The following is a 17997-nucleotide window of genomic DNA, read 5'->3' as shown; positions in this document are numbered from 1 at the left end:
AGTCTAATGTAGGAGTCCTTGTTATCTAGGTGTTCCAGATGAGTTTAGGCCCAGGGAGATGGCGTCTGATGTGGACCTGTTGCGATGGTTAACAAACTGCAGTGGATCAAGGCCGACTGGGAGGCTGGAGTTAATGCACGACATCAATTCAAAACACATCATGAAGGTGTATATCAGTGCAACTGGACAGTGGACATTAAGGCACGCTATCTTACTTTTCTTGTGGGATGTTAGTGGACCTCTTGAAGCAGACCTCCTGGGGGAACTCAGAAAGGAGCAGTGAAAGGTTTCAACTCCGCCTGCTGATCCGCAAGGGGTCCTGAGGATGTGGCCAGGGACTCCATCTGTACCAGTTGCTTACTGTGGATTCACTCTCAGGAAGGACATTCTTGCTTCAGCCGCAGCTACCATTGGTACTGCTGCACCTGAAACTGGCAGGGCAGATGGCATCCCTCCATCGACCTTCCCTTCACAGCAGGTGTAGAATACATTGTGTTCATCAGGGAGGGACCAATTACGGCCAGTGATACTGCACGCCTTCACTTTGTGGCCCATTTTTTGCCACAATCTACGGGTATCTGTGTTATTGCCTCAGGACTCCAGCTTGGTCTGGGAATTCCCTATTGGCATCCATAAGAGCATGTGATAGGAGCAGAATTAGGCCATTCGGCCCATCAAGTCTACTCCACCAACCAATCATGGCTGATCTATTTCTCCCTCCTAACCCCATTCTCCCGCCTTCGCCCCATAGCCCTTAACACCGTACCCATAATGGCCCTGCAAAGCTCACAGTTCAATTTTTTGTACTCTCTGTGACAGCAGGGGCATATTCAACAAGTTAAAGTTACATTTATTGTCACATACACTAATTGGCACAGTGACATTTTAGTTCCCATTGCAGCTCACAAATAAAATAAAATTAATTTAACATGAACGTCCCCCACAGCAGAATCAACGTTTCCCACCGTGAGGGAAGGCAAGAAAGTTCAGTCCTCTTCCTCTTGTTCATCCGTGGTTGGGGCCTATTGAGCCCTCTGCAGTCGCTGCAACGGCGGCCCGATGTTTCAGGCCTTTTCGCTAGTATGATGGAACTCCGACATCGGAACGAAAGAACACTCTCAGCGGCTTGGAGTTCTGAATCAGCCACTTCCTACCAGAGACCGCGACTCCAGAAGTCCACAGGCCGAGCTGGGCAGAGATTCAATGCTGGCGACCCTCGGTAAAAGATCCCAGGCCTCCGCGTTGTTAAAGTCAGCGCCGCCAGCGGCTGGAAGCTCCGCAGACCACAGCTCCACGGTGTTAAAGTCGGCAGTCCCTCCGGAGCTCCAACACAGCGATCCCCGGTAAGGCATCACCCGCTCTGCGATGGAATCCAGTGTTGCGCCTCTGCTGAAGCTCTGGCCGGTCTCCGGCAGGAAAGGCCGCGCCGATCCAGATGGTAGGCCGCGAGGGGGGACGAAGATGCGGCTCGGAGAAGAGACACATCCTCGACCAGGTAGTGACTGGGAAACAGTTTCGCCCTTACCCTCCCCCCCACATAAAAAAAAGACTAAAAGACCTCCAAAAATAGACAGACTAAAAATAACAAAAACGGTGAAAGGACAGACAGCTGCTGGAGAGGCTGCCACACTTGATGGCTCCACCACACGGATTATCAAGGTTAATCGCAGTCATTGAATATTAACCAGTATCACCGATTCAAAGCAGTAGCAAAGGATCTCTTGCTTTTTCAGACCAGCACTGCATGACTTTCTGTTCCGGATCCTCTGGCAAGCCTGCTGTTCTGGCAGACTTAGTTTAGTTTAAATTTAGTGTCCCTCTAACACCTGTTCCTTTACTTCCCCCCTCGACTCCATCCAAGGGCCCCGACAGTCTTTTCAGGTGAGGCAGAGGTTGACTTCACCTCTTCCAACCTCATCTACTGTATCTGCTGTTCCAGGTATTAACCCCTGTACATCGGCGAGACCAAGCCATTGTCAGAGTGAGGCCAAGCACAAATTGGAGGAACAGCACCCCAGCGGTATGAACATTGACTTCTCCAACTTCAAATAGCCCTTGCTTTCCCTCTCTCTCCATCCCTTCCCAGTTCTCCCACCAGTCGTACCGTCACCGACTACATTCTATCTGTCCCGCCCACTCCCCCGACATCAGTCTGAAGAAGGGTCTCAACCCGAAACGTCACCCATTCCTTCTCTCCAGAGATGCTGCCTTAGTTTAGTTTAGAGATACAACGCGGAAACAGGTCCTTCGAATCACTAAGTCCGCGCCGACCAGTGATCCCCACACACTAACACTACTCTACACACAATAGGGACAATTTACATTTATACCAAGCCAATTAACCTACAAACCTGTACGTCTTTAGAGTGTGGGAGGAAACCAAGGATCTCTGAGAAAACCCACGCGTGGAGAACGTAAGACTCCGCACAGACAGCACCCGTAGTCAGGATTGAACTCAGGACCCAGGGCTCTGGTGCTGTAAGGCAGCAACTCTATCGCTGTGCCACCGTGCCGCCACAATTCTTCCTGCTTAATATTAATTTGGTCTACCGTTCAATGAGCGATTGAATAGACTAGTGCTGTATTTTTTAGAGCTTAGAAGAATGAAAGGAGATTTCATTGAAACATGCTGAATTCTTAAGATCTTGAAAGCCGGATGCAAGACGAATGATCTCCATTGCTGAAAAGTCAAGGAATGGCATCTAAGGCTCGAAGGGCAAGTGGCTCGAATGGCAAAGAGAACTTTCTGCGCCTATTTCTGAAGTTCTCTAAGTAGCAATTTAAATTCTCAGCCAGTCTTGGTGGAATTTAAACATATCTCTGATCCTTGATCCAAGTTGCTCAATTACCAAGGGTAGCACAGTGGCACAGCAGGTAGAGCTGCTGCCTCACATTGCCAAAGACCTGGTTTCAATCCTGACCTCGGCTGCTGTCTGTGTGGAGTTTGCATGTAATTCCTATGACCCTGCGGGTTTTCTGTGGGTGTTCCAGTTTTCTCCCCCATACCAAAGATGTGTGGGTTTGTAAGTTGGCCAAGTGTGTGGCAATGAATGCCAAAGTGGGATAACATAGAACTAGTGTGAACGGGTGATCGGTAGTCAGCATAGACTTAGTAGGTCGAAGCGCCCGTTTCCATGCTGTATCCCTAAACACATATAAATATATAAATACCAGTCCAGGCAAATCAGCAACTGGTGAACAGGACAAGGAAAATGAGACCTTGGATTCTAAGGCCAACATAGGGAAACCTAGCTGTGGCAAGAACGGAGTGACACTGCATTTACAGACAGGGAGCCCAAAAACGCATCATATTCGGTTGCATCACAGTTTGGTTTGGCAACTCCATACCCAAAACAGTAAGAAATTGCAGGGAATTGTGGATGTAGTCCAGTCCATCCTGCACTCCAATCTCCCTCCTCCCTCCTCTCCCCTCTACACCTCCATCTGCATGTCACGGTGCCTTGGAAAAATAGCCAACATAATCAAGGACCACATACACCCCAGTTATTCCCTCTCCTCCCCTCCCCTGTTAGACAGAATATAAAAAAGTTTGAATGCACACCTTGCCAGATGTAGGAAAAGCTTCTGCTCCATAGTTATTAGACCACTGAACACATCTCTCAGCAGCTTAAGGGTGCAGTCCTAATCTTCATTGTGAGTCTTACTTTCTTTTTAAGATGCACTTTCACTGTAGCTACAAAACTATATGCTACACTCTACTTATTGTTCTCTTTGCACTACACGTGTATTTGTTACGACTTGATTGTACCCATGTGCTGTACGATTTGACTGGATTTCACTGTACCTCAGTACAAGTGTTGATAATGAATGAATATCGATACCAAGCAAGATTTTATATCAATATCAAGCACACATGTACTGAAAATATTAATTGGAGATTATGTTTTAAATGACAATACAAATAGACATCTACTGCATAAGTTTTGCATCATACTTTCAATGTAATAGCAAAATGTTGTAGGATTACCTTTATGTAGTAACTGCAATCCACATTAATGTAGATGCAATCCATATCTTTCGGACAAACCCATGAGATCTAATATGAGTTAGTACGGTTGAATAGCTATTTATATCATCATAACAATTGCATGTTTCTGTAAGATCATAAATATAACTTGCCTTCAGACAATTATAGTTCATTATCAATGACTTCTCATTCTTCAGTAAAGTTTTGGCCGTCTCCGGCACTTCCAGGCCCATTTTTAATAAACATTTAGCATCTCGAAAAACTTCAAAAAGTCGATGATCAAAGTTCATACGCATTTTTCCATTGCCTGGATTACGTACCAAAAGAGGTACTTGCAGCACTGGGTGGAAGATAAGTTTATAGGCATTAGGTCAATAATGTAAATGTTATGATATCCATTTCACCTAAATTTTAAAAAGTTTGCTTTTTATTAAGAATTGGGTTTTAAATAAAAGCTTCCATTTTTGTACACGAACGTGTAAAAATAAATCACTTCCAAATTACCACAATTGAATCTGAACATATTTACAGTTCTTGTGCAAGTCCCAGGAAGATCCTCAACCATAATGAGTACAGGGGCAAGCATGTGCTTAAGTCAAAGTTAGAAACACTTGCAAACATGTTCAGCCAGAAGTGCCAAACAGATAATCCATCTTGATTTTTTCTGAAATTCCCGACATCAGAAAAGCCAGTTTTCAGCCAGTTTAATTTATTCCACGCTGTGTCATGAAATAGCTCAAAGAATATAACAAAAGCTATTATACCAAAGAGTTGAACTCCAAAACTAGCAGCACCTTTAATCAAGCTTCTTCTCCACTACAGGTACAACAGTGGAGTTTACACTACAGTATAGAAGAGAACCTAGATATGCTCCATTCGAAAAACCAGAACAAATGCACTCTAGATAACCTAATGCCAAATAGGTCTGCTCTCTAACATTGCCAAACTGTTGGAAGGTGCCACTGCTATGGATATTAGTTATCAGTTACTTAAAGCTAAGCCATCATAGCGCCTTGGTTCAAACATGAGTTGAGAGTGGTGGGGATATGGAATGAGCTGCCAGAGGAGGCAGTTGAGGTGGGTACTTTTAAAGCAGCATTTAAAACTGTTGGACAGGTACAGGTTGAACTGTGATTTCCCGGCACATGTGGTTCTAGAGCCTTTCTGGATTATCCATTTTTCTGGACTAAAGAAGTCACGTGATAATAAAACAACAATACACCCACAGTCTACTAATGACTCCCCTCCCGTGTCTCTAAAACACCATGGGGTACCAGAAGCCAAAATATAAACACAAATATTAAAATGTAAACTGAATGTAAATTAAATAGCCTGCCAACCCATTCCCGCTCGCAGCGTCTCCCCGGCTGTTTAGAGCCCTGGCTTCCGACGCCACTCCCGATTTGCAAGGTGCACCATGGAGCCCTTCTTTACCCAATGAAAGGGCACAAAGTGCTGGAGTCATTTAGCAGGTCAGAATCTCTGGACTACACAGGGGAGGTGACATTGGGACTCTTCCTCAGACTGATTCAGTCAACTGAGTTACTCCAGCATTTTGTGTTTCAATATGCCCCCCTTGGTCACCATGGGGCTCCCACCCCTTTCACCTGCTGCCGCTTTCAAGGCGGAGTACACCTCTGGGGTAGAAGGAGGAGGAGGGGGATGGAGACGGCAGGGTAGGGGCCAGAGGATGGGATGGGGTAGTGGGGCAGAGGATATGATGACCCAAAGGTCGGAAGCTGCGGCCCCCCCCCTCCATCCCACCCCCTTCGCTTTTGTGAAAATCAATTATACACTTACCATATCGTATGGATGAGATTTCTTTCATCCAAGCCTTATAATACAATACTTCGAACTTTACCAGGACGTAAGCAATTTTGTTATACTTTCGCACCACAGACTTGCCCTGTGGGCTTTTTAGAATGTCAGAATTTTTCTGTTAAAAAACATTTTTTTTAGATTACAGGACTAGACCTAAATCATTCAGATTAGCAGGTAATTGAAAATAATGAGCAGCATGACACACATAAAACATTCTAAAAATAAGCCCAAGATACATTCAAAGTTGTCTAAGATTACAACAAGGTCTAAATAAACTGTGAAAGTGGGCAAATGCAAAGTTGGAAAGTTAAATTAGGACAGGACATATAGAGACCGCGCCTGCAATATTGTGTGCAGTTCTGGTCCCCATATTGTAGGAAGGATGTGAGCCAGCTAGAGAGGGTGCAGAAAAGATTCACGAGTATATTGCCAGGACTGGAAGGCTTGATCTAAAGCAGAGTGGTTTGTCTGGGATTGTTTTCCCTGGAGCAAAGGAGGCTGAGGCTTATAAAATCTTGAGAGGCATAACTAAAGTGGATGGTCACAGGGTTTATCCCAGGAGAGGAGAGTCCACTAGCGGGCATAGTTTAAAGGTTAAAGGGCAAAGATTTAAAGATGACCTGAGGGGTTGGATTTTCACACAAAGGGTGGTGGGTACCATATAACCATATAACAATTACAGCACGGAAACAGGCCATCTCGACCCTTCTAGTCCGTGCCGAACACGTATTTTCCCCTAGTCCCATATACCTGCGCTCAGACCATAACCCCCCATTCCTTTCCCGTCCATATAACTATCCAATTTATTTTTAAATGATAAAAACGAACCTGCCTCCACCACCTTCACTGGAAGCTCATTCCACACAGCCACCACTCTCTGAGTAAAGTTCCCCCTCATGTTACCCATAAACTTCTGTCCCTTAATTCTCAAGTCATGCCCCCTTGTTTGAATCTTCCCTACTCTCAGTGGGAAAAGCTTATCCACGTCAACTCTGTCTATCCCTCTCATCATTTTAAAGACCTCTATCAAGTACCCCCCTTAACCTTCTGCGCTCCAAAGAATTAAGCCCTAACTTGTTCAACCTTTCTCTGTAACTTAGTTGCTTGAAACCCAGGCAACATTCTAGTAAATCTCCTCTGTACTCTCTCTATTTTGTTGACATCCTTCCTATAATTAGGCGACCAAAATTGTACCCCATACTCCAGAATTGGCCTCACCAATGCCTTGTACAATTTTAACATTACATCCCAACGGTACATGGAACAAGCTACCAGAAAAAGTCATAGAGGTGGGAACAATCACAACTTTTAAAAGCCATTTGGACAGGTTTGTTGATAGGAACCATTAGGAGGGATATGGCACAATCCAGACAAATGGGGATAGCTCAGAAGGCACCAAGGTTGGCCTGAATGAGTTGACATGAAGGGCCAGTTTCTATGCTGTATGACTACACACAACTGTTATGTTCTACTAATTTGTAAATGGCAGACCTGGACATATAGCAAGCAAAACCACAGAGGTAAAAACAAAGCTTTTGGACATTGACTGACCAATCCAACCATGTTCAGAAACCTGCTCACACAATCCTGTCAATAGAAACATAAGTTACACGTAATAATTACGCTGTTAATTAATTCCAGCAATTCAGCCTGCATGCCTCTTGGCACAGGCTGGGGCTTTTGAGGACGTGCAGTTACAAGATGGCTATAGACGACTTAAAGATAGACAGCAATTCTAATGGCGCATGAACTGGACAGATGGGCCCCAATTCTGGGGACTGAACTGTAGGAAAGGATGGGAATATCCTGGAAATGGTGCAGAATAGATTTTTAATAGTAAACATTATAGAAAAAAACAAATGAGATGTGTGGAACAGGTTTACTACACAGAGAGCGAGGGATGCTTGGAATGCACTGCCAGTGACGGTGGTGCAAGCTGATACAATAGTGGCATTTAAGAGGCTTTTAGAAAGGTACTCGGATGTGTAGGAAATAAAGGGATCTGGATTACATGCAGGCAGAGGAGATTAGTTTAACTTGGCATCATATTCAGCACAGAAATTATGACCTGCTCCTGTGCTTTACTATTCTATGTTGCTACGGCCACTCATAGTTAAAAATCCAACCAAATAGGTTTTGTGGAGCCAACAAAAAGGGAATCACAAGTTCCAATTTCAAGCCTGCCACATTTAGTTGACCTGGACAAGAATAATATTCAAAGCTGGAGGACCATTCTGGCAACCTTTCCACCAATTTTGAGTGAATAGTTTATTTTTATTTGTATCTTTTCATACCTCTCGTTCCCCTTTCCCCTGACACTCAGTCTGAAGAAAGGTCTCGACCAGAAACTGTACCTATTCCTTTTCTTCAGGGATGCTGCCTGACCTGCTGAGTTACTCCAGCATTTTGTGCCTATCTTGACTCTGAACACTTCTACCAGGGGCACATCATGGCTGCCAAGTATACCATGTACAAAATACACTGTGGTACCTCATCCAAGCAAGGCTCAGTGCTGGGACCCCAGCTATTTACAATATATATTAATGATCTGGATGAGGGAATTGAAGGCAATATCTCCAAGTTTGTGGATGACACTAAGCTGGGGGGCAGTGTTAGCTGTGAGGAGGATGTTAGGAGACTGCAAGGTGACTTGGATAGGCTGGGTGAGTGGGCAAATGTTTGGCAGATGCAGTATAATGTGGATAAATGTGAGGTTATCCATTTTGGTGGCAAAAACGGGAAAGCAGACTATTATCTAAATGGTGGCCGACTAGGAAAAGGGGAGATGCAGCGAGACCTGGGTGTCATGGTACACCAGTCATTGAAAGTAGGCATGCAGGTGCAGCAGGCAGTGAAGAAAGCGAATGGTATGTTAGCTTTCATAGCAAAAGGATTTGAGTATAGGAGCAGGGAGGTTCTACTGCAGTTGTACAGGGTCTTGGTGAGACCACACCTGGAGTAATGCGTACAGTTTTGGTCTCCAAGTCTGAGGAAGGACATTATTGCCATAGAGGGAGTGCAGAGAAGGTTCACCAGACTGATTCATGGGATGTCAGGATTGTCTTATGAAGAAAGACTGGATAGACTTGGTTTATACTCTCTAGAATTTAGGAGATTGAGAGGGGATCTTATATAAACTTACAAAATTCTTAAGGGGTTGGACAGGCTAGATGCTGGAAGATTGCTCCCGATGTTGGGGAAGTCCAGGACAAGGGGTCACAGCTTAAGGATAAGGGGGAAATCCTTTAAAACTGAGATGAGAAGAACTTTTTTCACACAGAGAGTGGTGAATCTCTGGAACTCTCTGCCGCAGAGGGTAGTCGAGGCCAGTTCATTGGCTATATTTAAGAGGGAGTTAGATGTGGCCCTTGTGGCTAAGGGGATTAGAGGGTATGGAGAGAAGGCAGGTACGGGATACTGAGTTGGATGATCAGCCATGATCATATTGAATGGCGGTGCAGGCTCGAAGGGCCGAATGGCCTACTCCTGCACCTAATTTCTATGTTTCTATGTTTCTGATCACAGCTCACAAATATGTAACCCTTGCATCCAAATAAGGCAAGGTTATTATGTGCAGATGAACACCACTACTTACAGTATCTAACTCCTGGAACTCCATACCAAATAACATTCTGACAGTGGATTTATAAGAATTGTTTGGCCCCTCACACTTTTCCTCAACCATTTGGAAAGGCAATGGCAGATCTTTCACCTCAATGCCACTTTCCTCAATTATCCCCATATCACTTAATATCCTCAATATCCAAAAATCTATCTATCTTTGTTTTGAGTATATTCAGTGACTAAATTTCCACAGTCACCTTCACAATTCCAAAGATTTACCACTGTCCAAAGAAATGTCTTCTCGTCTTGGGGAAAACATCATCCCTGTTACCACTGTCCTCTCACGTATGCGGACGTGGCCAAGGATGAGAAGCCGAAGCAAAGAAGTGGAAGCCAAATAACCAAACAAAGCCGAAACGCCAAATAACCAAAAGCGTACGAAGCCGAAATGCCAACTAACCGAAAGGGTGGTACGCCTAAAAGCAAACTAACCAAAAAGAATCATAAGACACAAAAATGTGATTGGTATAGACTAGCAGGAACAAGTCCGGCTTGATTCCACCCTGTACAACTCAATGCCTCTGAGGCACTGTAAAACAAATAATGGAATGACTTACATAGAAATAGTCAATGGGCTCATGTATGCGTCGGAAGAGCTGCCTCACCCACAGTATTTTTCCAGCTAAAGGAGGCAAGTTTCTAGCAAGTGGAGGATTCTCCTTATTGGCTTGGTAATGCTGTGAAAATATATTCAGAATTACAAAACAAATTAAGCAGATCAGATATTGGATAACAACATTAATGGTCATATTTTACAACCCACAGTGCTTGTAAAAATTTTTGTTTAAGAAGGAACTGCAGATGCTGGAATATCGAAGGTAGACAAAAGTGCTGGAGAAACTCAGCGGGTGCAGAGGGTTCCCTGTGTGTAAGGGAATCGGTCAGGTCTAAGATTTTGGAATAAGAACTTGTCATACATTTTAAATGTAAAATAACTGGAATAAGAGTAGTACTGATAAATTAGGTTGCACAGAAATGTGCAAAGCCAACCCATTTCAATGAAAATCCACATGGAAGGAAATGGCCTACTGCAAGTTCCAGGATGTCTACAGTATTCCATCTGAATGCAATATCGATCTGACACACCAACTTACAGAGAAGCACAACAGCCAGATGGAATTTCCAATCAACACACCTTGCACACAAAATGTCTGTGATTCATAACCAAAACTGAAATGAAATCATTATGCACAGTGCCAGCCTCATTAATACTATGGAGTTGAATAATTACAGGGAAGGGATCCAAATACAGTGCATTCAGAAAGTATTCAGACCCCTTCACCTCTTCCACATTTTGTTACCTTTTTTTAAAATCATCAATCTACACACAATACCCCATAGAAAAAAAAGCAAAAACAGGTGTTTAGAAATGTCTGTAAAATAATTAAAAAGAAATAACTGAAATATCATAAGTATTCAGACCCTTTACTCAGTACTTTGTTGAGGCACCTTTGGTAGCGATTACAGCTTCAAGTCTTCTTGGGTATGACGCTACAAGCTTGGCACACCTGTATTTGGGTAATTTCTCCCATTCTTCTTTGCAGATCCTCTCAAGCTCTAGGTTGGATGGGGAGCGTCGATGCACAGCTATTTTCAGGTCCCTCCAGAGATGTTCGATCGGGTTTAAGTCCTGGCACTGGCTGGGCCACTCAAGGACATTCACAGACTTGTCATTAAGCCACTCGTGCGTTATCTTGGCTTAGGATCATTGTCCTGTTCGAAGGTGAACTTCCGCCCCAGTCTGAGGTCCTGAACGTTCTGGAGCAGGTTTTCATCAAGGATCTCTCTGTGTACTTTGCGCTGTTCATCTTTCCCTCAATCCTGACTGGGCTCAGTTCCTGCCACTGAAAAACATCCCCACAGCATGATGCTGCCACCACCATGCTTCACCGTAGGCATGGTATTGGCCAGGTGATGAGCGGTGCCTGGTTTCCTCCAGACGTGATGCTTGGCATTCAGGCCAAAGAGTTGAATCCTGGTTTCATCAGACCAGAGAATCTTGTTTCTCATGCCTTTTGGCAAACTCCAAGCGGGCTGTCATGTGCCTTTTACTGAGGAGTGGATTCCATCTGGCCACTCTACCATAAAGGCCTGATTGGTGTAGTGCTGCAGATATAGTTGTCCTTCTGGAAGGTTCTCCCATCTCCACAGAGGAACTCTGGAGCTTTGTCAGAGTAACCATCGGGTTCTTGGTCACCTCCCTGACCAACGCCCTTCTCCCCCGATTGCTCAGTTTGGCCGGGCGGCCAGCTCTATGAAGAGTCCTGGTGGTTCTAAAGTTCTTCCATTTAAGAATGACGGAGGCCACTGTGCTCTTCGGGACCTGCAATGCTGCAGAAATTGTTTTATACCCTTCCCCAGATCTGTGTCTCGACACAATCCTGTCTCGGAGGCCTACGGACAATTCCTTCGTCTTCATGGCTTGGTTTTTGCTCTGACATGTACTGTCAACTGTGGGACCTTATATAGACAGGTGTGTGCCTTTTCAAATCATGTCCAATCAATTTAATTGACCATTGGTGGACTCCAATCACGTTGTAGAAACATATCAAGGATAATCAATGGAAACAGGATGCTCCTAATCTCAATTTTGATTGTCATAGCAAAGGGTCTAAATACCTATGTAAATATGATATTTCAATTATTTATTTTTAATTACTTTGCAAAAATTTCTAAACACCTGTTTTTGCTTCTTCATTCTGCGGTATTGTGTGTAGATCGATGATTAAAAAAATGAATTTAATCCATTTTAATATATGGCTGTAACGTAACAAAATTTGGAAGAAGTGAAGGGGTCTGAATACTTTCTGAATGCCCTATATAAAAGGATCTCAGTCCCCGGAGGTTGCAGGTGGTTGTTGGAGGTTGCAGGTGGTGGAAGCAGGTAGGGAGACTGACAAAAACCTCCGGGAACCACACGGAAACCTTGGGTGGGGCGCAAAGTCTCCAGAGGTTTCCGTTCAGGTTTCCAAAATGGGACAGGGGCATTTTTAGGGTAAGCTGTAAAAGATATTGAAGCATTCTGAGAAAGTCCTTTCATACCCATTTAGACTGCATTTAGACTGCAAGGTGACTTGGATAGGCTGGGTGAGTGGGCAAATGTTTGGCAGATGCAGTATAATGTGGATAAATGTGAGGTTATCCATTTTGGTGGCAAAAACGGGAAAGCAGACTATTATCTAAATGGTGGCCGATTGGGAAAGGGGGAGATGCAGCAAGACCTGGGTGTCATGGTACACCAGTCATTGAAGGTAGGCATGCAGGTGCAGCAGGCAGTAAAGAAAGCGAATGGTATGTTAGCTTTCATTGCATAAGGATTTGAGTATAGGAGCAGGGAGGTTCTACTGCAGTTGTACAGGGTCTTGGTGAGACCACACCTGGAGTATTACGTACAGTTTTGGTCTCCAAATCTGAGGAAGGACATTATTGCCATAGAGGGAGTGCAGAGACGGTTCACCAGACTGATTCCTGGGATGTCAGGACTGTCTTATGAAGAAAGACTGGATAGACTTGGTTTATACTCTCTAGAATTTAGGAGATTGAGAGGGGATCTTATAGAAACTTACAAAATTCTTAAGGGGTTGGACAGGCTAGATGCAGGAAGAATGTTCCCGATGTTAGGGAAGTCCAGGACAAGGGGTCACAGCTTAAGGATAAGGGGGAAATCCTTTAAAACCGAGATGAGAAGAACTTTTTTCACACAGAGAGTGGTGAATCTCTGGAACTCTCTGCCACAGAGGGTAGTTGAGGCCAGTTGATTGGCTATATTTAAGAGGGAGTTAGATGTGGCCCTTGTGGCTAAGGCGATCAGAGGGTATGGAGAGAAGGCAGGTACGGGATACTGAGTTGGATGATCAGCCATGATCATATTGAATGGCGGTGCAGGCTCGAAGGGCCTACTCCTGCACCTAATGTCTATGTTTCTATGTTTCCGTTCAGGTTTCCAAAGTGGGACAGGGGCATTTTTAGGGTAAGCTGTAAAAGATATTGAAGCATTCTGAGAAAGTCCTTTTATACCCAGGCAGTGGTGAGGATCAAAAATGCAAAGAGAGTGCTGGAAGCAGAACGGCTCACAGCATTTTTAGAAGTACTAAACAAGCCCTTGAATAGCCGAGGATTAGAGGTGTATGGGCCAATATTCGAAGATGGATTAATACAAATGGGTCCAGAATTGTTGGCGTAAATCTATGACTGTTACGCAGCAGAACAGACCACTTTACAGACTAAGATCTTGGAAGTGGGATTGTCTGCGGGTGGGATTAATAATCTTTTTTTTGGCCAGCATGGCCACAATGGGTCAAATGGATTTTAATATACTGAACATTTATGATTTATGAGTTGATGTAACATGTTAATTATTTGTCAATTGATTTTACAATAATTTAGACTGGGTGGTGAGAGAATATTGGAAAAATTACTGTATTCAATGTTCAGAATCACAATTAATGATTTTACATAGCATTCTCAGAATAACAGCTTTTTTGGGATACACAAAAACATTCATTTGATTTGTGTACCACATAAAGCAATGTGTCCCGTATTTAGCCAACATTCCAGTTCAGTTTTCCAGTATCAGCTTTAATGGGCATGATACCAAATGAAATTCCATTTTGATGTAACGGATTCAAAGGTGCTTAATCAGTCCAATGTGAGAACCGCATATTCTTCCACAAATGGGGTGGCTACTGGCCAAGTGGGTGAGCAAGTGGCTAGCTTCTGAGGTAGTATGTTCCTTCTGCTGTTTGCACAGGATCTCGTTGCTCTCCGATGCATGGACATGAGATTATTAGCGACATCCCAAATGCTCCTTCAACATTTTCAGCTGCCATGGACCAGACTCCCATTGACTCCATCTACACCTCACGCTGCCTCGGTAAGTTCAGCAGCATAATCAAGGACGAGTCACTCCCTGGCCACTCCCTCTTCTCCCCTCTCCCATCAGGCAAAAGGTATAGAAGTGTGAAAACACACATCACCAGATTTGGGGACAGTTTCTTCCCAGCTGTTATCAGACAAGAGAATCATCCTACCACAACCAGAGAGCAGTGCTGAACTACTATCTACCTCTTTGATGACCTTCGGATTAGCCTTGATCGGACTTTGCTGGCTTTACCTTGCACTAAATGTTATCCCCTTATTATGTAACTATACACTGTAAATGGATCGATTGTAATCATGTATTGTTTTTCTGCTGACTGGTTAGCACGCAACAAAAGCTTTTCACTGTACCTCGGTACACGTGACAATAAACTAAACTGAACAACTGAACTCCCAGGATTCAGTTAGGACACTGAATTTCTTCAAGGAATTTTTGAGTACCCACATTAATCTTTTATTCTGTTAACCGGGTAATTTCCTTCCATGACTGAGCTTGCAGTATCACGTCCTTTGCAGAAGACAAGAAAAGGATGTGATCTGCTTAACCTAGCCAGCTGATGGAACAGGACCTCAATCCTGGGGATGTTGAGCTGTGAAAGAACACTGATCCTTCACTTATCGTTCCAGTGAATTTTGCGAGAACTGCACTGATTATATTTTTCCATTGGTTTGACATGCCTGCTGTAATTGTTCAGGTCTCCGAGCAGAAAGGAGTATTGGGATCACTGCTGCTTTGATCTTCAGATGCCTTTTTCTTCAATCAACCAAAGGCTGTGAGGGAATGCGTTGAATGAGTTCATACATTATATCATTTTGATGAAATGTACAAAAGCTAGGAGACAAAGATTAGAGATGAAAAGGAGACAAAAATAATGTAAGATAAGTAGAAAGGTGGAGTGAAATGTGAAGCCTGGAAAAGAGATAGGTGGAAGGGGAGGGTGGACGAGGAAGGAGGCGGGATAGTGGAAGAAATATCTAGGAGCACAGAGCAGAGAAGGAGTAAAAAACATCTGCAAGTCAAAGGTTCTCTGCCAACCTCCTCCTGCAGCATCATATTAATCTCTTACAATGAGGATTCACAGTGAGAAACTGGCTGGTAGCCAACTATCGGCAGAAGGAGGCAACAATGATAATCACATAAAGTTTAGTGTTTGCTGCCTGTCAAGACAAAATGGGTAGATGGAGTACCGCTAATACTGTATGGAGCAAAGATCACCACAGACAATGAATTTGAGCAGCCAGAGATCTTCAGAGGTAAAGATCACAGTGGGGGAGGAGAGTGAAAGGCATGAATTAGGCAAGGCAAGGCAAGGCAACTTTATTTATATAGCACATTTCATACACGAGGCAGACTCAAAGTGCTTCACATAAAAACATGTCATACAATAAAATGAAATAATAAAATGAAATCAAATAGAACTAAAAGAAAAGAAAAGCAAAATTAAAAATGCATTATAAAAAGTGCAAAAGGTAAAAGTGCAATGTAGTTAAGATTTAGCTGAAAGCTAAAGTAAACATAAAAGTTTTCAGCCTTGTTTTAAAAGTGATCAAAGTTGAGGCAAGTCTTAAATCTTCAGGAAGTTTATTCCAGCTATTTGTTGCATAGTAACTAAATCCTGCTTTCCCATTTTTTGTATTTACTCTGGGAATCACCAACAGATTGGTTTCAGAAGATCTTAGCGGTCTAGAAGGCTTATATGGTGGAAGCATGTCAGTGATATACTTTGGTCCTAAACCATGTAGTGATTTATAGGTGAGCAGCAGGATTTTAAAATCAATTCTCTGACATACAGGGAGCCAATGTAAGGATTTAAGAATTGGTGTAATGTGTTCAAATGTTTTGGTCTTTGTTAGAACTCTAGCAACAGCGTTCTGAACAAGCTGCAGCTGCCTGACAGTTTTTTTAGGAAGACCTGCAAGGAGACCGTTACAATAATCTAGCCTGCTATTAAATAAAGGCATGTACAAGTTTTTCTAAGTCTTGAGCTGACATGAGTCCTCTTAATCTTGCTATGTTTTTGAGGTGATAGTAGGCCGATTTTGTTACTGATTTGATGTGACTGTTGAAATTTAAATCTGAATCCATAATGACCCCAAGAATTAGTAGGCAGATCACTGCAGGTTACTTGAGGAATAGAAGGAAGCAGTCCTGTTCCACTTGAACAACAACTGTAGAAAAGCATTCTTGCTGAATCTGGTGATTCTCACTTACAATTTTGTTTCTGGATTTTGCAAACCCTGGGGAAAAAAGGCTGGGGTGTCGATAAGACAACAATAAAGCACAGTGCTTTATTTAAATTTTAAATTCCTCCCCAAACCTAGATACTTAAGTGACTTCCAACCCTAATGGATTAGGATCAAGTTTCCAATGTTAAGGTTCCCATCTCACCAATTCTGCAGTATTTCCAATATTGCATATTCAGATTCAGATTCAATTTTAATTGTCATTGTCAGTGAACAGTACAGAGACAACAAAATGCATTATGAGTGGACCCCAAGAAGGGGAGTTAGTAGAGTGCATATGAGATGGATGCTTAGAGCAGCTTGTACTGGAGCCTACCAGAGGGAACGCAATTCTTGATTTAGTGTTGTGTAATGAACCAGATTTAAGAAGGGAACTCAAGGTAAAGGAACCGCTAGGATGGAGTGACCATAATATAGTTTTGATCTGCAATTTGAGAGAGGGAAGGTTAAATCAGAAGTGTCAGTGTTGCCATTGAACAAAGGGGACTATGAAAGCATGAGAGAGGAGCTGGCCAAAGTCGACTAGAAAAGGATTCTAGCAGGAATGATGATGGAATTTATGGGCATAATCCAGAAGATGCAGGATCATTTCATTCCAGAGGAAGAAAGATTATAAGGGGAGCAAGAGGCGACTGGGGCTGGCAAGGAAAGATAGGGATGGAATAAAACTAAAAGAAAAGGTGTAACTTAGCAAAGAGAAGCAAATTCCCAAGCCAGAGGATTGGGAAACTTTCAAGGGCAACTGAAGGTAATAAAAAGGGCAATATGGGGTGAAAGGATGACGTACAAGGGTAAGCTCGCCAAGAATATAACGAAGGATAGTAAAAGCTTCTTTAGATATGTTACGAGAAAAAGATTAGTAAAAACAAATGTGGGTCCCTTGAAGGCAGAAACAGGTGAAATTATTATGGTGAACAAGGTAATGGCAGAAGAGTTGAACAGGTACTTTGGTTCTGTCTTCACTAAGGAAGACACAAACAATCTCCCAGACAGGATCCAGGGAGACAGCGGAACTGAAAGAAATGTGCATTCGGCGAAAAATAGTATTGGGCAGACTAATGGGACTGAAGGCTGATAAATCCCCAGGGCCTGATGGTCTGCATCCCAGAGTACTCAAGGAGGTGGCTCTGGAAATCGTGGACGCATTGGTGATCATTTTCCAATCTTCTATAGATTCAGGATCAGTTCCTGTGGATTGAAAGGTAGCTAATGTTATCCCACTTTTCAAGAAAGGAGCGAGTGAAAAAGGGGAATTACAGACCAGTTAGCCTGACATCGGTGGTGGAGAAGATGCTGGAGTCAATTATTAAAGAAGTAATAACGGCGCATTTGGATAGCAGTAAAAGGATTGGTCCAAGTCAGCATGGATTATTTTATAAAGGGGAAATGCTGCTTGACTAATCTACTGGAATTTTTTGAGGATGTGACAAGTAAAATGGATG

The 17997-nt window shown here is 43.3% G+C and overlaps 1 protein-coding gene across 1 annotated transcript in view; it reads right to left on the bottom strand.

Annotated features, from left to right (window-relative positions):
• LOC129697689 (dynein axonemal heavy chain 8-like) overlaps nt 1-17997 on the bottom strand; it is a 474747-nt gene that overhangs the window by 386223 nt on the left and 70527 nt on the right. The window contains exons 13-15 of the mRNA XM_055636398.1: nt 9991-10110; nt 5789-5924; nt 4141-4328 (exon numbers count right to left, since the gene is read on the bottom strand). Coding sequence (XP_055492373.1) covers nt 4141-4328; nt 5789-5924; nt 9991-10110 — 444 coding nt within the window. The remainder of the gene's footprint in view (nt 1-4140; nt 4329-5788; nt 5925-9990; nt 10111-17997) is intronic.

The sequence above is a fragment of the Leucoraja erinacea genome, chromosome 5 (assembly GCF_028641065.1).
Source record: "Leucoraja erinacea ecotype New England chromosome 5, Leri_hhj_1, whole genome shotgun sequence".
Lineage (NCBI taxonomy): Eukaryota > Metazoa > Chordata > Chondrichthyes > Rajiformes > Rajidae > Leucoraja > Leucoraja erinaceus.
This window is presented reverse-complemented; position numbering and strand designations above follow the sequence as displayed.